Source organism: Dermatophagoides farinae, chromosome 3 (assembly GCF_024713945.1).
Source record: "Dermatophagoides farinae isolate YC_2012a chromosome 3, ASM2471394v1, whole genome shotgun sequence".
Lineage (NCBI taxonomy): Eukaryota > Metazoa > Arthropoda > Arachnida > Sarcoptiformes > Pyroglyphidae > Dermatophagoides > Dermatophagoides farinae.
Window position 1 is genome coordinate 803077 of NC_134679.1, and position 20630 is coordinate 823706.

The window sequence follows — 20630 nt, forward strand, 5'->3', positions numbered from 1 at the left end:
TTTGTAATAATCAATATTTATTTCAAGGTTACAATCGATTACAACACAACACACTTGATAAATATCGATTGGATTCTATCGATTTTCATTCGCATATAACGCGCCATCTATGGATTGGGAATCAAGTCAGTGATTTTTTTTTATTGTAAAATTTCAATAATCATTGGTCATATCACAAGATTTTCTTTTTTTTTCCTGTATTCAAAAAAAGTAATCGATCGATATAATCAATTGCAATGATGAATAAGTATAATTTGCAAAAAAAAATTAATATAAAATAATTTATCGAGGTAACAATCCAGGTAATTTATGTGCTGGTGACATAAAACAAGCGAATAGATAAAACATTCCAAAATAGAAATTTAAACGTGCCATTTGTCTAGGTATTGATTCCAATTGTCGGTAACGAAATTGTCTTTCCAATTTGAATGCTTTAGGCAATGTTATTAATGGTAATAGTAGCCATAATGAATAATTTAATGAACCAACCACGAATAGAATGTATGGTATGAATAAAAGTAAAGCAAACAATACATGTGATAAACGATAACCAATCAATATGGCTATTGTTACACAACCAGCACGACGATCAACATTTATATCTCTGGTATTGTTTGAATGTAATATTGCTTCCGTATTCAATGCTAATGGTATTGCATATAATAATGTTACAAGACGAATCGTTCCTAGAGAAAGATTTTGAAATTTTGAAATGAAAAAATGGCCAGAAAAATGAATAAACAATTTTACCTGTTTGTGCAATGAATGAATATAAAACAGAAACTGGACCAAATGTAATCATAATGATAATATCACCTAATGCAATATATTTAAGACCAATTCCTCCGGTATAAAGAAATGAACTGGACAATCCACCAAAATAAATGAATGCAAGTAATTCCATTCGCGCTGGCGATTGAATGGCAACCACCAAAAAACCGATACATCCAATGAAATAGAAAAGTACACCTGAATAATAATAATAATAAAGATGATAAATGGATGATGATTATCAGCTGTGTAAACACAATCACACACTTACCAAGATTAACAACCTCTTCTGGTGTTAATATTGAATCAACAAGTGTACGATCATCGGATTGACGTTTTGAATCGATACCACGAACAAAATCGCAATAAGTATTAACAAGATTACCAGCAGCATGTACAGATAGAACGGTTAATAATGTGGCCAATAGAATGATCCATGAAAATTGTCCACCACTTGTTTTCGATGCCAATACCGTGCCCATTAATACAGGTATCAGAGATGTAAAAAAAGTACCGGGTCTCAATGATGATAGATATTGTTTGGCACGTGTTAAGATTGTTGTACTTGATAAAAATATCGATGAAATTTGTTTAGATATGTTCCATGATGATGATGTAGATGATGAAAAGGTCGAAGATAATAGCGGAGATGATGGAGATTTATTACACGATAATGATGATGATGATGATGATGATGATGTTAAGGAAGTTTCCTCATGTGAATTAATACTACTAGGAATTGGATGACTATTATGGTTAAAATTATTTTTATTGATAACATTTTCATCATCATCAACAACAATTAAATCATTTGATTTTGATTTGTTCATCATTATATTATTGTTGGTGGTAGCAGTAGTAGTGGTAGTAGTAGAAGTAATGGATAAATCAGTTTCAGCTGATGATTCATGATGATGATGATGATGATGATGTTGATGGTGGTGATGATGATTATCATCATTTTTATTATGATGATTAAGAATTCCAATTGATTCGGAATTATTATTCGTCATCATTGTCGTTGATGAAGCTGTTGCTGCTGCTGCTGCTGCGGTTGTTGTTGTCTTGGTGATTTTTGGATTTTTTATTTTATGTCTTTCCATTTAAATCGAATATTATTTAAATCTTTGAATGAATATATACCTATAAATGATTGAAGATCAACATGAATAGTAAATATTTGCTCAACACATTCATTCTTTTCCTCTTACCTCTGATGAATGTGATTTGAATGAAAAATCGAATCGATTTCTTAATCAATATGTCAATCATACAAATTAATGGAAGATTATGATTGATTGATTTGGTGAAGCAAAAAAAAAAACAAAACAAAACAGAAAAAACGGGTTAATTGACAACGCGTCACATCTAAGAACAACTTAATCAAGGACAACAACATCCATACACACATACATATTAACAATTTCGGGTCATCATCACTGTCACAGGTAAATACCATAACATCGCATCATCATCAGATGAATAGTAACAAAAAAAAGTAACCAATCAAGTGGTGATGTATTGATGACAAAATCTTTCAATTTTTTTTCATTCAAATTGATTGATAATTTCTTTTGAAATGAAATGATGAAATCAAATGATTCAATACGAATAAAACAAAAATACCCGATAAAGAAATGAGGCCAAACAGAAAAAAATTTTTTTCGGTTGCGTGTCGCAATTGATCGATTTTGTTTTGTTTGCCCGCCCATATAGTATGTTACCAGAACACATGTTTTTTGGCGAAACGAAGACATCGATGATCATCAAATCAAAAACAAAAAAAAATGATGATGAACAATTTAATTCGATCCAGAATCTGGCCCATTTATAATCAACTTTACAATGCAAGAATTCTATTGCCAAATGTAGGATTTCCACATCAACAACAACTATTTGAATCAACGTATTCCAAATACGATACATGGACCTATCAACATGACCAGGAGATACATCAAGATCGTCTTTATCCAAAACCAAAACGATGGCCCAGATATAATGAAATTATCCATTCACCTGAAGAAGGTCCAGTAGAGAGGGTGAGAATTGTTTTTTTTTTACTAGAAAGAAAACATTTCTAACGTTTTTTTTCGCTTAAAATTCAGTATTATTGCCATCATCGTGAAAATATTAAATATTCGCCGAAAAAAATGTATTTTGTCGCTAGTTTTGTAAGTATTTTTTTTATTCGATTAATTTTTCCGTTGGTTATCAAGATTTTTTTTTCTTTATAGATTCGTGGCATGTCAATCGACGAGGCAATCAAACAACTTTCATATGTTAAACTTAAAGGTGGTGCTATAGTGAAAGAAATTCTACAAGAAGCACAAGAAATTGCCGTACATGAACATAATTTTGAATTCAAATCAAACATGTGGATTGCGGAAAGTTTTTGTTCCAAGGGTGTCGTATATAAAGGTTTTCGTAAACATGCAAGAATGCGTTTCGGTGAGATACGTTATTTTCATTGTCATTATTATGTTAAATTGGTGGAAGGCGAACCACCGGAACATTATTATCCATCACAAGGGCCATATGTGGACAAGATGTCAATCGAACAACGGCTTGAACAACATGTTGGAAAATTGCGTCAACGAAGAATTGATTTTGCATTGTAGTTTAAAACAAATTTATTGATTTGTAAATAAAATTTCATTTTTTTATTATTATTAATTTCTCCTACTAATTTTTGTTGCTCGAATTCAGTCATTCTAATATCAATCGAAGATTTTTTTTATTCAACTGATGTAATTCATAAAGATGATCCATTACGTGGATTAAATGTTCCGATAATGTTTGCATATTATGCAAATTGATTCGATCGGCCATCTGGGCTAATGTTTTGTTTCCAGATAAAATTTCTTTATTCTGCACCTGATAATGATGAAGTTTTCTGTGTGTGTGTGTATGGTGTTGAATTGGATTAAATTTTGATTCAAGAAAACAACGAAACAACTTAAACTTACTTGGAAATCCAATCATGTTCGAGATGTAATTCATCAATTAAACTTTGAATTTGTTTGATAATCTTTTGTGGTGTTTGCTGCTGCTGCTGCTGCTGTGGATGATGATGATGGTGGTTTGATGATTTTTCTTGTTGATTATGTAATTCATTAATTTTATTACATAAAAGATTGTGTTGTTTCAAACGAGCCAATTGTTGTTGTTTAGCTATAAATTTTGAATGACTCTGATGTTGGAATGATTCACTATTGAGAACCAAATCAATATCCGGCTTCGTTAGACGATAATGTAAATGATGTTGAACCGGTAATGATAATGATGATGATGATAATTTTTCCATTGGATTCGATGATGATTGTAGACGATTAAATTTATTACGAAAACGTTCATCACTTTCCAGACAAAATTTACTATATTCTGATGATGGATTCAATGAATGATTAGTTGGATGAATCGATGATCTTTCAATCAATTGTTGATTGCCATGTAAAGAAGTTTTTCGAGATTTATCTTTATCCATCGAACATTTTGTTGTTGCCATTGTGGATGATTTTGGAATTTCCATTTCTATTTTAACCGGTGTTTCAATTTCCATTTTAACATTTTCCACCTTATTCTTATTATTATTTATCGATAATTGTTCCAATTGTCTGACAAGAAGTAATAAAATTTTATGTAAATCTTCTTCAATATCAAACAACGAACGTTCCAACGAATGATTATGATGATGTGTACAGCCATTGCCACGATTTCTTGAATTTTGATGACGTTCATCGAACATTTTCAATAATTCACGTTCAATTTGATCATATCGTGAATGTGATAATAGTAAACGAAAATCTGGTGCTTCATTGTTCAATGATAACGAATCATCTGTTTCCATTGTAATTGATCAAGCAAATGATTACGAATCTTTAACGAAACAACAAAGGTTAAATGGAAACAAAAACAAAATTGAAAAACAACAACTACACGGTAACTATGGTAACTATTTGGAATTTTATTTCGAGCATAATCTTTTTTTTTTGTTAAAAAAAAGAATCTAGATACATTTCATTATTCTTTGATCAATACAAAAGAATTAAAATCAATCGATAAATTCATAATTGATAAGTTCGAATATTGAATTCTTGTTCACAGGCACTCATACCAGGCATGAATGTATCCAATTGATTTGAACGTAAACTTTGTCGTTGTCGAAAACTTTCACGAATCCTGTGGCCACGTGTACGGCGATTTTGTTGTGGATTACATTTGAATATCAACACACCTAATGCAATTGAACGGTAGAAAACAATCTGAAATAATAACATTCGTAGACAATGATAAAAATATTGGCCTTGTTCATCACGTGATAACATCATTTTATACAACACAATGGATATTTCGCCAGTATTACAACGATCAAAACCATATTGTAATTGAAATAATGCTTCATTTATAAAACGTAGTACAGAAAATTGTGCAACAAATTGATAACCATAATGCATTTCTTCAATCGGATTGAATGTATTGGACAATACGAACCATGTGAAAAAATTTGAAAATGTCACCACAATCAATACGATAAAATTCGAACCAATCAACAATGCAAATAGATGACTCTGGCCTTGGATGACCAAGGCGCCAAGAAATGTTAATATAACCATCCACCAATACATTCCGGGTCGTACTGGTTCAAAAACATCAACAATATAATTATAGACAAGAATTATTGGAATTAATGCCAATATTTCATAACCAGATTTCACTAGATAAAATGACATTGTTGAATACCATCCTATTGAATTCAAAAAAAAAATAAATTTTTCATTAACAAAATTTCAATCATCGCCATCACAATTGCTTACCATTTCGATGTTCATTGAAAAAATAGACAAATTCTTTAGTTAAAGCAAAACCAGATTGTACAAGAAAAATGAGCAAAAAAAATGAATTCATCAATATTGTATAACAGGTATTGTTGACCAAATCAATTTGTTCCTGAAGACGAGCCGTAGAAAGATGATTAAAATCTTCATCAAAACTTACACAGCCACTGGTATGGACAGATTTTGGATTGAACACAAACCGCAATAGATATCCATGATAAATGTATAAAACAATATACGATACTGTTTCTAACCAGAGATAATTTTTCTGATACATTAGATTACGAAAAAATAGAAACCAAAATGATGTCAATGAAAATCTTGGACGATTTAGCTGTATACCATCATCACAAGCAACAACATCATCTTCAAATTCTTCATCAGTGATTTCTTGTGTTAAAATTCGTTGATCCGATAATTGACATAACATTTGAACGATTCGATCTTCATTCGAAAGACATGAATATTTCATTAATTCCTCGGTAACCACTGTACAACCACATGGATCAGGAAGATTAATCTCCGGTACAAGACGAAGATTTTCAGCAATTTTTTCGGCTACACCCGAATAAATACAAACACCACCACGTGCAAGACAATAGATTTGATCAAACATTTGTAAAATTTCTGTATTCGGTTGATGAATACTAACTACTAACGTGATTAGATGACGCCGAACCAATTTTTGAAGACAACGAATTTCAATTGCAGCTGAATTTGAATCCAATCCACTTGTTGGTTCGTCAATACAAATCAGATTTGGCATTCTCAGTGATGTCAATTCCAATGCCAATGCCAAACGTTTTCGTTCACCATCAGAACAATAATCAACAAATGTTGATGCCGTATGACTTATGTCCAATTCATCCAAGAGATTTGTTGCAATTTCTTCATAATCAATCTTGCCACCACGAAATGTTTGTCCATAGAAACGTTCGGCAATATTTTTCAATTTTGCAGCATAAATCAAACTTTGTTTTGCAGTCAAACCGGGTAATAGATGGCCAGAAATCTCTTGCGAAATATAACATATTCGTGTAGGTGTATATTTGCTAATATAGATTTGTGATTCAGCACTTAAATAGGTTTTCCATCGACCATTTAATACCTTTAATAAGGAAGTTTTTCCTGAACCTGAAGTACCCATCACTGCATTCAATGTTCCGAATCGAAATTGGCCATTCAGATTATGTAGAATTAATTTTGGATTAGTCATTTTTACAATCGATGGTGATTCACGTATCATTCGTTCACCGAATAATGATAAAGAACGCCATGCTAAATGTATTTTTCCACGGCAAAAATTTTCAAATTTTGTTTCTACATCTGGTTTGATTCTTGTGGTGAAACGAACTTTAAAACAATTTTTACTTCTTTTTCGAACATTTGATGATGATTTTGATGTTTGTCTGTCTTGATCATAATCCACTATAGATGATACACCATCATTCGCTGATCGACGATACATTCGGTTAATTTTACCTTTGAAACTGAAACGAATCCACATACAAATCAATGTTAGCAAACGAAGAATGAACATGTTTCGAAAAACGGGTTTTAAATTTTCAAAAATTTTCTCAACATCAACCGAATATTTATGAAGCATAACTGAATATTCTGTCAATGGATCATCACACCTGTCCAGGCCATAAAATGCATACAATACACCATTGTTTATAAATCTTGAAGCCAAAAAATTTGAAATCTTGATTGCCCATGGATTTCCCAATTGTTCAAGAATGATGAAATGGCCATCGAAAACAAACAATACAGTGATGAATATTTGAACAAGAACCATAAAAATCTGTATACGATCACCAGCTAAAATGAGTAAAAAATGACCAAATGATTGCATATATAAAAATTCAATCCAATAAAAGAATAGAAAATGACCAAATCTTGTCCAATTGAATTGATTTTGATCCAGATATAGAAAATCCATTGTAAAATAAATCAATGATGTACTGGTCAATACATAAAGAATACTTTCAATCAATTGGATTAATGTTAATGACCAAAAACATGTTCCCACTGAATACCAACGATTACGGTGTTCATTGCGAAATACTTTCAATATTGGTACGAATAAAAAACAAGCAAGACCCATTGCAACGGATGAAATGAACAATGTTGTCATTGATTGATGCATTATAAATGAATCATGATGTGCACTATTACGAAGATTATCGTGACAATTTTCTAGATCGGTTAAATTTCGTCCATTGCTGTTGTCACCATTATTATCTTCGATAATGAAATTTGAAATTTTTGATAATGAAAAATTTGATTGATCAGGCAATTCACAACAAGCTTTCGAACGAACAATTTCTTCGCCATTGAATACGGTGGAAATAAACACAAAAAGATAGGTGAATGTCAATAAAACTGCCAATACTGATTTATAATTGATCATAAACATTATATGAAATAATCTGATGAATTCAATGATAAAATCTTTGAATAGAAAACGTTTAAAATGTTGTGGAACACCATATGGTAGGAAATCCAATTGATCGAAATATGGCATCAATCGATCATGTTCAAGTTTTTGAACATTATGGGCCAATGTTTGTACTTTTTGGCTTTCGATTCCTTTATGGAAAAAAAACAAATCAGTGTTTCAATTGAATTTTTTCATTTCGTTGACAAACTTACCCATACAAGCGATTTTAAGATATTCTTCAATCGGTGGTTTTTCCAATTCATCTTCTTGATGATCATCACAACTTGAATCTAGACCAAATTGTTCCTTTAGTAATGGACGTAACTGATCTGGTGGACCAGCGTAAATACAAACACCGCCTTTAGCTAAAACATAAAGTTTATCAAAAAGATGTAAAATATCGCTATTTGGTGTATGAATGGAAATGGTCACAGACATTCGATGATTATCAGCTAAACGACGTAAACATTTCATTACAACTAATGCTGAATTTGAATCTAATCCAGTGGTTGGTTCATCTACAAACAGAAATGATGGTTGACGTCGTAGGGACATTAGTTCTTGTGCAATGGCAATACGTTTTTGTTCACCACCGGAACAAAGATTAAAACGACGTTTCAGAATCTTTTTGTCAAGCATTAATTCTTCAATAATTCTTTCAATATGTTCATTCATTTGATGTTTAGAGATACAACGATTTTTGAATAAAAATGCATAACGTAAAGCTTCGCCAACTTTTAATTGTCCATAAATCATTTCATGTACGGCACGATCAATCAAACCAATAATTGGTATACGTTTTTCCACCGGATTCAAATAAATTTCTGTTTCAGATGACAATCCAGAACGTACAACCATATTACCGGTCAGGCAACGGATGAATGTTGTTTTACCACATCCACTTGGACCCATAAAACCGGTTAAATTATGATATTCAAGTGATCCGGTTAAACATCGTAAAATTGGTACCTTTTCACGATGATGAAGCCAATGTGATGCTTCGTAACGAAGATTATGCCATACTAATGAAATATTCAATTCGTTTGTTTGTTGTTGTGGATGTTGTCTTTGTTGTGTCATGATTGAAACTGAAATCCAAATTGGAAGATTTTTTTTTCGAACAAAAAATCATCCAATGCTTTTCTGTCGACCGTGACAGGAAACAGCAACAACATTTTTAACCTCAAAGGTCAAACGACAATATTGTTGACCAAATATCATGTGTCATGTATCATCATGGTCAACAGGATGATTAAAAAAAATTTTGTTTTTTTTAAATCACAATTTTATTGGTTAGTTAATAATAGTAGTAGCAGTTAGATGTACAAAAGAAAATTATTAGTCATTTTTTTCAATTTTCACAGACGAAATTCTAATTTCTCATCATCATCAGAATGGTTATTAATTTGACCATCAAGACTAGAAGGAGATGATGATAATTTTGCACTGAGATCGCTCACTGTACTTTCCGTTGAAGTTGATGGCGATGGCTCTTGTTGTTGTTGTTGTTGTTCCGTTTGTTGATCGTGATGATATGAATGTCTTGTTGCTGCTTTTGCCGTTGTTGTTGACCATTCATAATGATCCAAATATGATTGATTTGTGGATGATGAAGATTTTCCAGTTATCCATAATCGATGATGATGAAATATACGATCACCATTTGCACGAAGCAACAATGCAAACCAGGAACCAAAACGAAATAAAATTGTCTGATAGATCAGTACACGAAAACAATGATAGAAATGAATGTCTGGATTTAAATCCGAATCAATCCTGTAAAGGACCAATGAAATTGGCTGCTGTTGTTGACGGATATATGATGAACGTGATAATGGAATTGTACAGGAATGAAAATAACCATAATGTAGTACAAGTATTGCTTCGTTTAGATAACGAAATACATTCAAAAATGATAATGTAAATCTGGTATGAATCTGGAAATTTGATGTTATCGATAGTAAAAAAACTAATGTCAATATAATAAGAAAAATTGTTTCTGAACGGATACGATTTATTGATATTATCACCACTAAATGTCCGAGGCTATGAATTGATTCCGTTGCAATCGATATGAGTATTACTGCCCACCAATAATATGTTTGTTGTTGTGATGTTGTTGTATGATCAGTGTCGATAATATCGTCTGGTTCATAAGAATAATGATCCAAATGATCGATATCGATTAAATAAAGATAAATCATTGTTATCGGTATGATTGGCAAAAAATCAATCCATATTAAATGCGAAAAATAAAATACACTCGAACTGAACCAACCTGAAAATAAATCAATAAATTTAGTTATATTAAAACTCAATCCAAATCAATCAAAATCACCAACTTACCATTTTGATGTTCATGTAGAAAAACCTTAATTTCACGGTAGAAAATCATTGCCGATTGAAACAGGATAATCATCAAAAATAAATGTGTAGAAATATAAACATAACGATAATTATCCCAAAGTTGTTCACCATCTTCATCCCAAATCATTTTCGTACCGGTACGATATTGTGGACAAATGGCTGTTGCATTGAAAATATCTTTACGTATACAACCATCTGGCTGGGTGATTTCTGAACCAAATAATCCATTCAACAATAGTGCAGTCATCGAACATATCGTTGCAAAGATGATCCAATAAAACCAAAGTGAATATAACCAACGGCCACGATAACGATGACTAAGCCGCATTATGGACATTATTGAAAATGATGCAATATTTGATTTGATTCCTTTATATTCCAATGATGTTGTTTCCTGTGGTAATAATTCATCTGCTTTCAATGTTTGTTGATCATTTTGTTTAACCAATTGTTCAATTGCTGGTATTGTACAATCCAAACATGAATAACGAAGTAATTCTTCAATAGCACGTTTACATGATACAGAAGATGAGGATGTTTCATGATTCATATGAAAAGATTGATTAAAATGTTGACGAATTGATCGAGGTGTTGCGGGGCCCGAATAAATACAACGACCACTTGAACTTAAGCAATAAATTTGATCAAATTGTGATAAAATTTGATGTTGTGCATGTTGAAATGATACCACAAATGTTATGGAATGGCGATCAGTCAATTGTCGAAGACAACGTACAAATTGTTCTGAATTGATTGCATCTAAACCGAATGTTGGCTCATCAATACAGATTAGATTTGGCATTTGTAATGATGTCAATTCCAATGCTAATGCTAAACGTTTACATTCCGATTGATTACAATCATCCACGAATGTTCCCGATCGATGTCCAAGATCTAATTCATCCAAAATATTCAGGGCCATTTCTTCATGATCCAATCGACCATTACTATAATCATCATCATCAATATTTTTGATTGTTGATGAAAAAATCAATAATTGTTTTGCAGTCAAACCGGGAATCAAATGTTCCCGTGGATAACGGCTAATAAAGCATACATTATTAGTTGCAAATTGACTTTCATAAAATCGCGAATCCAATGTTAATCGTGTTTTGAGTTGACCACTAAAAATTCGAAGTAAAAGTGTACGAATACTTCCATTTTGACAACCCATAATAGATGTTTGGCAACAGCCATCACCACCATTGCCCCCTTCGCAACCACCACCAATCACAGCATTCAAACTTCCCAGACGAACTTGTCCATTTAAATTGTTGAGAATCAAATTCGATGATTGATTCGTATCACATTTTTGATTGGAAGATTTTTTACAACAAGCAAATAATGATAATGAACGCCATGCTAATTGAATTTTATCACGACAAAATTCAACTTCATCATCATCTTTAAATATTGGCTGTATGATACGAACTTTGGCTTTTTTTCGATTCAACGGTCCATAATCGATTGGAATTAATTGCAATTGATTCTGATTTGATGACGATGATTTTGTTGAATTGTTATTTGTAGATGATAAACAAAGAATACGAAATTTTGGACAAAAATAATACCACACTAATAGAAATGAAATCGAACGAATCACAATCACTATAATCACTATTGAAATTAAGTGTTTAAAAATAACATCCAATTCTAATGGTATTGAATATTGTTTAAATACTGATGATGAGTATCTACTTGAATGATGATAATCATTTTGATGACTTTGATGATGATGATGATGATGATGATGATGAATTTTAAAATAATGATCACAGCTACGTTCTAAACCATATATTGCATATAAAACAGAATTATAGATTGGTTGCAATGAAATTATTGTCATTGCAATTGAACGCAATATTGATGAATGTATACGATCAATAATGACTAGAATATTATTATTTAATAATTGAAATATAATCACAATCAATTGGCCAATTGATGTAATGATTACAATTGAATAATTATTGGCACTTTTTGTTGTTGACAATTTTGGATATAGAGCACAACTTAATAATATTCCATATGCTTGATGATAAAGATATAGCAGCCAATATGATAATAAAATATGACCAAAACGATAAATATTAACATTTGACCATTTATTCATTATTGATTCATTTGTCGTTGCTGTATGATGATGATGATGATGATAATAATTTTCAATGATTGTATGATCAACAAGAAAATACATCAAACAAGTGAAAATTGTAGACCAAAATAATGATTCAATAAGATTGATGAAAAATGATGAAAAAACAAACACAATGAATGAATAGCGGCCTATTTTGGATGGGGAAAAAAAACAAATGATTATTATGTAGAAAACACACATAAATAATATACATACGATTTTGATGATCATTTCGAAATAAATTCAACATTTTCGAACAATATAATGATGTGATTAATATTGACCATGATGCTACGAACCACATTGAATACATTTGATATGTCACATAGCCATCAATCATCATTTGTTCGTGGACAATTTGTTGACATGTTTGATTTGATGGCACAATTAAACGTTGGCTAATTGAATCATAACAACGATTAGCAATGATCATTTTTGAGTCGATAAGAAAAAATGCTAAAAATAGATAATATAGAATTGGTGTCAACAATTTCAATGGAAACCAACGAGTTAAATATAGTAAGGAAAAATGTCGAAATGATTGAATGAATAAATCAACAATGGTGAAACATTTTCCAGGAATTTCAATACCATTCGGTTGGAATTTCAATTCTTGTAGATGTGATGATAAAAATTGATGTTCTTCCAACAGGGTTTTATCGGCCAATTTTCTTACTTTTGGATTAGTAAATTCTAAACAAGAAATTTTCAACATTTCTTCAATAGCCACAAATTCATCATTTTTTTCTTCATCATCATCATTATCATTATCTTGTGATGATTGATTAAAGATTCCTAAATCTTTTTCCATCGTCAATATCAATGACCCGGGTGAACCTGAATAGATACAAACACCACCATGTGCTAAAATGTATAGCTTATCCAGTAAAGATATCAAATAGGCGTCAGATGTTTGTGCTGAAATGATCATGGTGATGGAATGTTTTCTTGAAATATTTCGCATTGAAAATAATAACTTTTCAGCTTGAATAATATCTAGAAATTCGAATGGTTCATCTAGAAACATAAACGAAGGCATCGATTTGATGGACATCATTTCTTGTGCAATAACAATAAGACGTTTATCACCAAATGACAATTCATGAAATTTTTTATCAATTATTTCATCTTTTTTCAATGATAATTCTTCCAGAATTTTATCGATATATTGACCAGATTTAAATAATGAAAGAATTCCATTACGAAACACGAATGAATATAGTAGTAATTCTCTAACGGACATTTGATTGAATGTAATCAGATCATCAAGATTACGTTGGATCCAAGCTATATAGTTTGATGATTTTTTTCTATCATTGGCTATTCGTGAATAGATTCGAGAATCTTTTGATAATCCGGATGAATAACGCATTGAATTTGTCAAACATTTCAGTAATGTTTTCCGTGCATGATCAGATGGACCTAATAAACCATTGACAGTATTACATTCAAAATATCCGGTCAATCGTCGTAAAATTGGTGATGATTGTCTTGTTTTATTTGTTACTGTAGGATGATTCGATGTTGTTGTGGCGGTGGTAGTAGTGATGGTGGGCGTCGATGGAATCGATCCACGACGTTGATGAAATAATAAAAGATTTTTAACACTGAATTTATTAATCTTTTTTCGATAATTGTGATTATAATCCTGTTGCTGTCTATGAATGGATTGAAAATCATCATCAAAATCATAACGTAAATTATGCCATGCTAATGATATTTTTTTCATTGATGATGACATCTCATCATGGTTGTTGGCCATTACATCAACCGAAATTGATTGTCGATCCAAATGGTTGTTGTTGTTGTTGATTTTAATATTATTAAATTTAGTCATTTTCAATACATTCGATGACGATTCATCATCTGTATCATTGTTGTTGTTGACGTTATTATTTGAATCAATCATTATCACTTTTCATTCGGGAATTTATGATTAGAACACAGTAAAAAAAACAAAAGAAAAAAGAACAGAATTTATGAATAGAACAGGTTGCTGTTGTTGAATCGAAACATTCGAATGTCAAATGTTTTGGTAAAGAATTTTTTTTCGTCGTTATTTCTTTTTTTTCATAATTTACCCTTCATCATTGATTTTTGTTTCATTTTCGTAAACAACATCAACAACGACGACATCAAACGAGAATTAATAGTAAAAAAAAATGGAATTTTTTTTCTCTCACTCTCTCCTGATGATGATTGAATGAAGAAATTCACGAAAAAAAAAACTTTTACTTGGATTAGATGGTATGTGATGATGATGATGATGATTAAAGTTGATGATGATGATGATGATGATGTTAATCAGTTTCATGACGTTTTTTTCATCTTAAAATCAACCACCATTCTCACCATCATCATCGTCGTAATCTAATGTATCAATCTCTCTCTCTCTCTCTGTGTCTCTTTCGCTTATTTTTCTATCGTTTGCACTTGTGCACACATATACACACACACACACACACTCACAAAATTGATTTGGACATATTTTTTTTTCTTTTTCTTCTTAATTTCATATTCATCGAATTGAAGTTATTATTGAATGTGGAAATGATTTTTTTTTCTGTTTCATGGATCATTTTCATGAATCTCTTCGTTGTCGTCGTCATCGTCATTTTAAACGTTCTTAAAGATCCATTTTTTTCTGTGTCTTAGTTTGTGCGCCTGTGTATGTGTACTTGTGTGTGTGTGTATCACAGAGAAAAAAAGAGAGATGATGATGACCATGATATCATTGATGTTGATAATCAATTACATCGAACATACACACACACACACACACACACCTTTTAAATACAAACCGCCACTACTACCGTTCGATGAATGAATATATATGAAATTATAATTGCAGATTTCATTTCTGTTGTCTCCCAATTAATTTGGTAATGAATTACACTTGATTTTTCCATTTAAACTTGTTTTTTTTCAAGTGAATTTACAAAATTGATCATTCAACAAAATATCATCATAATCAACAGATCAGATCAGATCGATTCCTAATAACAACAATCGATCAACCAACCAAGAATAAAAATAATAAAAAAAATGTTAAGAAATAAAACAAACAATTGGCTATATGTGAAAGAAAAAAATTGATGATGATCATCGATGGTTTGTTGGTTGGTTGATTGGCTGTGTGATTGTGTTGTGTTGATGATGTTACCATCACATCATTGGTGGTCGATCGATTGCAGAATGATTGACTGACAGTGAGAGACACAATTTTGAAGATGCTATAAAAATAATAGCGAATTTGATTGAATATATCATTAACAAACAAACAAACAAACAAACAAAAAAATCCAAAATATTAGATTCAAGTTTGCGATATGTGTGTGTGTGTGTGTGTGGTTTGTTTGTTTATTTCTTTCCATTCAATAAATGTAGTTGGGTAGTTGTTTGAAACAAACAAAAAACCAATGAAATGAACAAACACAGTGAACACATACACAAGAAATACACACACACGTGTTTGAAGGTTAACCATTTAATAATGATGATGACTAGTAGATGATGATGATGATTTCTCTTCCCTTGATATTTATTTTTTTTTTCTTCTTCAACGAACAACAAAAAAAAATCCCAAAATTCTGTCTGCAAACTAAAAAGAAAAAAAAAATGTCGTAGCTTGCCATCAGGAATTTTTTTTTTCACCAACAAGAAAAAAAAACCTCCGATAAATTATTAATTTTTTTTTGCATTCATTTATTGATTTACATTTTTTCACCACAAATCATCATCATTTTTATCCATGATGATGATGATAATAATTCTTGTTGTCATCCCAGTATCTCAATCATCATCATCATCATCATCAATGGTTGTATTGATGCGTGTGCGACACATCATTGTGATTGGAAATGAAATGAAAAAAAAATGTCATGATGCCAACAACGATGATGCTTATAAGAAATCAAACTATAGAGAGAGTGTGTGAGAGAGAGAGACAGATGAAAACTTGTTTTCAAGAGAAAATTTTTCGTTGTTACTCAATTATATTATCCGTTGTTGTTGTTGTTGTTGTTTATTTATCGTTCCAAGATCATCATCATCATCAGTACTAGTCATCATACAGATCAACTTTAATTAATTACAAACACATTTCAAGGAGCTCTAGTTTCTCTTTCACACTTGCACTGTTTTTTTTCTGAATTCAATCAAAAGTAAAAAAAAAGCGTATCTGGTTTCGAATTAATTAATCAATTAATTAATTAGTTAATCAATCGATTTTTTTTTTGGTGAAGAAAAAAAAAATACAAATTTCATTTTCAAAGATTTTTTTTTTTTTTTTTTTTTTTTTGGTTAACCCCTTTTTAGTCAAATAATAGAAATTGTCAACAATTAATATTCCAAATGGAATGATCAATGAATGTGTGTGTGTGTGTGAGAGAGAGAGATAGAGAATGATTGAAATTCAAGCAATCTTTAATCATCATCTTCATCATAATTTTTTTTCTCTCTTCACATCTCTATTCAATTCATCGATTGCCGTTGACAACAAGTAATTTTTATTTGTCATTTCATTTTCTTCCAACAAAAAAAAAATTCATGATCGTGATCATCATCAATGTGAATCTATAAAAAAAAATGAATTTATGAATTTTTGATGTCTTATTAATCAAAATGGGCATATTTTATTTTTTTATTTATTTCTGATGATTTTTTTCCATCCATTCATTCATTCATTCATTCATTAAACCAATCAAATCAATTTTCAGAAAAAAAAAACTTTTCATCATTCCACAATGTTCATATGGCGTGTATGCATGTGTTCTGTGTGTTTGTGGTATTTTAGTGTTTACCACAACAACAACAACAACAACAAAATAACAACAACAACGACAACGATAATTATCATTATCATTATTTTATATTGTGGATGCTAAAAATACATTTTCATACACACAGGTAAATGTTGTTGTGGTGGTGGTAAGCTCGAGGCAAATTGGCAAATAATAAAAAATGGAGAAAAATAAGTTTTTACATTTCACAAATAAAATATCAACAATAACAACAACAACAACAACAACAACAAAATCAAGTGATTATGTTTGATGAAATTGATCAATTGATTTAATCATCATCAATATATTGGTTTTTTTCATTAAAAAAAAACTTTCATTCAAATAATCGTTTAAATCGATTGATTTAAATCAGTAAAACAGTAAAATAAAAAAAAATTTACATCATGATTTGCCATCTATCGCTTTAGAATGGAATGATTTTGATTGATGATGTATCATGATTTGAAAATTAATATTTTGTATATATGTATGTTTTGTTTTTATACTTTTCGTCTCATTGCTAGATATGATGGACGTACATTAGAATCATCATAATAGGAATCCAATACAATTGGTGCCGATGAATTGGAATGGCTACGAATGACATTTGGATTCATTCTTTCATAATAATCACTGATAGACTGTTGTTCTTCATTCAACGATTGTTGATGTTGCTGGTCATTTTGAATATCATGATATGGTGCATAACGATGTTCATCCAAATAATCGATTGATTCATATTCTTCTTCACCGATTTGTTTACCAGCTGTTGAATAATAACCACCACCACCACCACCAGCATCAGAAAGTTCCATACCAGGTAACATAATACCACCATTATTATTTGGACCCATCTGTTGTTGGTTACGAATTTTCAGGAAAAAATAAATCATACAGCTAGACATAAGAAATGTAAATAGTAATGTCGATAATATAATCATCAGTATTGAACTAGTTTTTAGCGAATCTAATCAATAAATGTGAAAAAAACGAAATGAAGTTTTTTTTTTTAAAAAAACATTATAGAATTCAAAGAAAAATTACCTTCAGATTTTACTGAACTTGTTGGTAGACAATTGGGCAGACTATTTGTCCATTCACCATCATCACAGATACGTATTTCTTTGCCAACAAAAATATTTGTTTCATCTATACAACGGAAAAATGCACGACTACCACGTATTGGAATCCATTCAGTATCATTCAGATAGAAAACACGATCATATTTATAAACTTCAACTAAATACGTATGTTTTTCATCATTTTCCAATACAAATTTATCACAACTACGTGTTGGTAAACACACTGGTAATTGTCCATGCCAACGATTATCATATCCACATTGTAATGTCAGGAATTGACCACCATAATTATCAACACGTTGAAAATCTTTTCTGCATTGGAATACATAATTTATTTGATCATTTATAACACGTGCTTCTAATCCAACTGGAACTTCTGGCAATCCACAAATTGGATCCGTATAATTATCATTATTACTATATTGTTCAGCCAATATGAATGTAGCCAGATCATATTTAATAGGCACTTGAGATGTAGTTTCAATACGTATTTGATTTGTCATTTGTTCAATTTCTTTATGAAAATCATCTTCGGATTTTGCACGACAAAAATACCAATAATCAAATCTTGTGGAATTATAATGCCAAGGTGATACGGAATTATTCGCTACACGTTTACAATCACGATATTGATTTGTGGCTACGGAAACAATATCAAAAACATTCGAACGAAGTTTTCTATCAACAAGATGATTAACAATGGAAAAACTTATCCGTATCATTTGTATGAATGCAGGTTTTGCTATAAGCAGATTCCAATAATAATCTCGAGCACCTTGTGCACGCAATGGATGTGAATATCTTTCAGCAATAAATGAATTACCAAATTTATTGAATGGTTGCAGATTATTGGTTAGATTGTATTCATTAAGTAATCGTTTTGGAAAACCATTTTCAGCTTCATAAATGAATGCCTGTACAAGATCATTATGACGAAATGCTTTACCACATAATGGCATTTCATTTAGCCATTTTCCTTTTGAACATTTACGATATTGTTTTAATGATATAAATTCATCACATGTATATTGTACTTGTTCATCTTCTACATATGTTAATTGTACCGGTGATATTTGAGATTTGGTCGGCCGTCCTGGATCATTACAATAGGAAATTATTTCAATTTTTTTTGCCGTCAATGATGATGATGATGATGATGATTCGGTATTATTAGCGACTGTTGTTGATGTAGCCAAAGTAGTCAAAGTCGAAATTGTTGCTAGTGTCGTTGAAATTTCATGCTGTCTATTTGTTTTCGATGATGTTGGCAATTCAATAGAATCTTTATCATCATTATCGTTGATTTTATCGCTATAAAATAGATCCTGATTACCGGACAAATGTTTTACATTCAAAATTGTTGTCGATGTCGTCGTCGTCGTTGAAGTTGTTGTCGTTTTCGTTTTCGACGTAGTCGAAGTCGAAGTCGTTGTTGATGACAAATTTTTTCGATTATTATTGTGCAGCAATTTTGAATGTTCAACACTTATTGCAATGGCAATAATTTTCATAATGAAAATAATTATTAAGATGTTTAAATTGAATCTTGATTGCAACATATTTTCAAGTTTTTTTTTCTGTCAATGAATGAATCAATCAATCAATACATTGTAGGTCGTATTAAAGTGGAAATACCACAACCATATCATCATCATCATCATCATCATTATCGGCAGCAGCAGCAAATGCAAATTGAATAAAGGAAATGAATGACAATGTCGTTGATGAATAAATTTCCATTGAATTTTTGTTTTGTTTTTTATTTTCATTGTTGTACACAATGTATATTTTGATAATTGAAATATTTTGTCGTAAAACAAACAAATAAACAAACGAACATGAAACATTTGATAATTGACGTTTATGTTTATGAGATCCGTTGTTTATATGACGTTTATGAGTGAGGATTTTTTTTTGTTATGCAAATCCGGTATGTATGAAAAATATCATCAATCGAAATAAATCAGGCCGATTTATATCCATTTTGATTTCATTCATTTGTTGATTATTTAGCACGTTTAATCGATGATGGTTCATCATTTTTTTCGACTGGATGATGATGACTTTTTCTTCAGATTGATTATTTGTAATCATCATTTTATTTTATTGTTTTTTGGTGGTTGAAACAATTATTGTAAAAAAAAAAATAAATAATCGATTAAACGTGCATCACTCACACACACACACAAACAATCACGTGATCATGCAGAC

At 30.8% G+C, this 20630-nt stretch overlaps 6 protein-coding genes and 1 long non-coding RNA gene across 7 annotated transcripts; 2 read left to right on the forward strand and 5 right to left on the reverse strand.

The window, feature by feature from the left end:
* Window positions 1-115: 115 nt before the first annotated feature.
* On the reverse strand, window positions 116-2459 carry LOC124498417 (UbiA prenyltransferase domain-containing heix). The gene is made up of 5 exons (XM_047062164.2): window positions 2185-2459; window positions 1983-2022; window positions 1043-1914; window positions 751-969; window positions 116-686 (listed from the first exon to the last, which is right to left on the reverse strand). Exons 3-5 carry the CDS (start codon window positions 1872-1874, stop codon window positions 283-285), a joined length of 1455 nt encoding a protein of 484 aa, XP_046918120.2. The 5' UTR covers window positions 1875-1914; window positions 1983-2022; window positions 2185-2459; the 3' UTR covers window positions 116-282.
* Window positions 1986-3440, forward strand: mRpL22 (mitochondrial ribosomal protein L22). The gene is made up of 4 exons (XM_047062173.2): window positions 1986-2219; window positions 2488-2810; window positions 2877-2942; window positions 3006-3440. Exons 2-4 carry the CDS (start codon window positions 2559-2561, stop codon window positions 3387-3389), a joined length of 702 nt encoding a protein of 233 aa, XP_046918129.1. The 5' UTR covers window positions 1986-2219; window positions 2488-2558; the 3' UTR covers window positions 3390-3440.
* On the reverse strand, window positions 3409-4618 carry LOC124498420 (uncharacterized). Its single transcript, XM_047062169.2, has 2 exons — window positions 3738-4618; window positions 3409-3664 (listed from the first exon to the last, which is right to left on the reverse strand). The coding sequence occupies exons 1-2, from the start codon at window positions 4616-4618 to the stop codon at window positions 3478-3480; spliced, it is 1068 nt and encodes a 355-aa protein (XP_046918125.2). The 3' UTR covers window positions 3409-3477.
* A 99-nt stretch (window positions 4619-4717) lies between these two features.
* LOC124498407 (uncharacterized) lies at window positions 4718-8976 on the reverse strand. Its single transcript, XM_047062155.2, has 3 exons — window positions 8262-8976; window positions 5586-8198; window positions 4718-5515 (listed from the first exon to the last, which is right to left on the reverse strand). Exons 1-3 carry the CDS (start codon window positions 8959-8961, stop codon window positions 4836-4838), a joined length of 3993 nt encoding a protein of 1330 aa, XP_046918111.2. The 5' UTR covers window positions 8962-8976; the 3' UTR covers window positions 4718-4835.
* A 335-nt stretch (window positions 8977-9311) lies between these two features.
* Window positions 9312-15902, reverse strand: LOC124498431 (uncharacterized). Its single transcript, XM_075729628.1, has 4 exons — window positions 15620-15902; window positions 12770-14467; window positions 10396-12702; window positions 9312-10327 (listed from the first exon to the last, which is right to left on the reverse strand). Exons 1-4 carry the CDS (start codon window positions 15717-15719, stop codon window positions 9408-9410), a joined length of 5025 nt encoding a protein of 1674 aa, XP_075585743.1. The 5' UTR covers window positions 15720-15902; the 3' UTR covers window positions 9312-9407.
* A 187-nt stretch (window positions 15903-16089) lies between these two features.
* LOC142597419 (uncharacterized) lies at window positions 16090-19246 on the forward strand. Its single transcript, XR_012832148.1, has 2 exons — window positions 16090-17461; window positions 17862-19246. It is a non-coding gene; the product is annotated as an uncharacterized LOC142597419 (long non-coding RNA).
* LOC124498409 (uncharacterized) lies at window positions 17154-20555 on the reverse strand. The gene is made up of 2 exons (XM_047062157.2): window positions 18382-20555; window positions 17154-18304 (listed from the first exon to the last, which is right to left on the reverse strand). The coding sequence occupies exons 1-2, from the start codon at window positions 19976-19978 to the stop codon at window positions 17838-17840; spliced, it is 2064 nt and encodes a 687-aa protein (XP_046918113.1). The 5' UTR covers window positions 19979-20555; the 3' UTR covers window positions 17154-17837.
* Window positions 20556-20630: the final 75 nt, after the last annotated feature.

What these genes read in the sequence shown, in the direction of transcription:
- LOC124498431 (XM_075729628.1), bottom strand. Translation starts at nt 15,719, where the DNA reads ATGGTAACATCATCAACACAACACAATCACACAGCCAATCAACCAACC. An exon ending in TCTTTCACATATAGCCAATT is followed by an intron (nt 14,468 to 15,619) that starts GTTTGTTTTATT and finishes CCGAATGAAAAG; the next exon opens with TGATAATGATTGATTCAAAT. An exon ending in TCGAAATGATCATCAAAATC is followed by an intron (nt 12,703 to 12,769) that starts GTATGTATATTA and finishes CATCCAAAATAG; the next exon opens with GCCGCTATTCATTCATTGTG.
- LOC124498409 (XM_047062157.2), bottom strand. Translation starts at nt 19,978, where the DNA reads ATGTTGCAATCAAGATTCAATTTAAACATCTTAATAATTATTTTCATT. An exon ending in AAGTTCAGTAAAATCTGAAG is followed by an intron (nt 18,305 to 18,381) that starts GTAATTTTTCTT and finishes TTTATTGATTAG; the next exon opens with ATTCGCTAAAAACTAGTTCA.
- LOC124498407 (XM_047062155.2), bottom strand. Translation starts at nt 8,961, where the DNA reads ATGGGTCCAAGTGGATGTGGTAAAACAACATTCATCCGTTGCCTGACC. An exon ending in TCTTAAAATCGCTTGTATGG is followed by an intron (nt 8,199 to 8,261) that starts GTAAGTTTGTCA and finishes TTTTCCATAAAG; the next exon opens with GAATCGAAAGCCAAAAAGTA. An exon ending in TTTCAATGAACATCGAAATG is followed by an intron (nt 5,516 to 5,585) that starts GTAAGCAATTGT and finishes TGAATTCAATAG; the next exon opens with GATGGTATTCAACAATGTCA.
- mRpL22 (XM_047062173.2), top strand. Translation starts at nt 2,559, where the DNA reads ATGATGATGAACAATTTAATTCGATCCAGAATCTGGCCCATTTATAAT. An exon ending in AAGAAGGTCCAGTAGAGAGG is followed by an intron (nt 2,811 to 2,876) that starts GTGAGAATTGTT and finishes CTTAAAATTCAG; the next exon opens with TATTATTGCCATCATCGTGA. An exon ending in TGTATTTTGTCGCTAGTTTT is followed by an intron (nt 2,943 to 3,005) that starts GTAAGTATTTTT and finishes TTTTCTTTATAG; the next exon opens with ATTCGTGGCATGTCAATCGA.
- LOC124498417 (XM_047062164.2), bottom strand. Translation starts at nt 1,874, where the DNA reads ATGGAAAGACATAAAATAAAAAATCCAAAAATCACCAAGACAACAACA. An exon ending in AGAAGAGGTTGTTAATCTTG is followed by an intron (nt 970 to 1,042) that starts GTAAGTGTGTGA and finishes ATTATTATTCAG; the next exon opens with GTGTACTTTTCTATTTCATT. An exon ending in TTCATTCATTGCACAAACAG is followed by an intron (nt 687 to 750) that starts GTAAAATTGTTT and finishes ATCTTTCTCTAG; the next exon opens with GAACGATTCGTCTTGTAACA.
- LOC124498420 (XM_047062169.2), bottom strand. Translation starts at nt 4,618, where the DNA reads ATGGAAACAGATGATTCGTTATCATTGAACAATGAAGCACCAGATTTT. An exon ending in GAACATGATTGGATTTCCAA is followed by an intron (nt 3,665 to 3,737) that starts GTAAGTTTAAGT and finishes ACACACACACAG; the next exon opens with AAAACTTCATCATTATCAGG.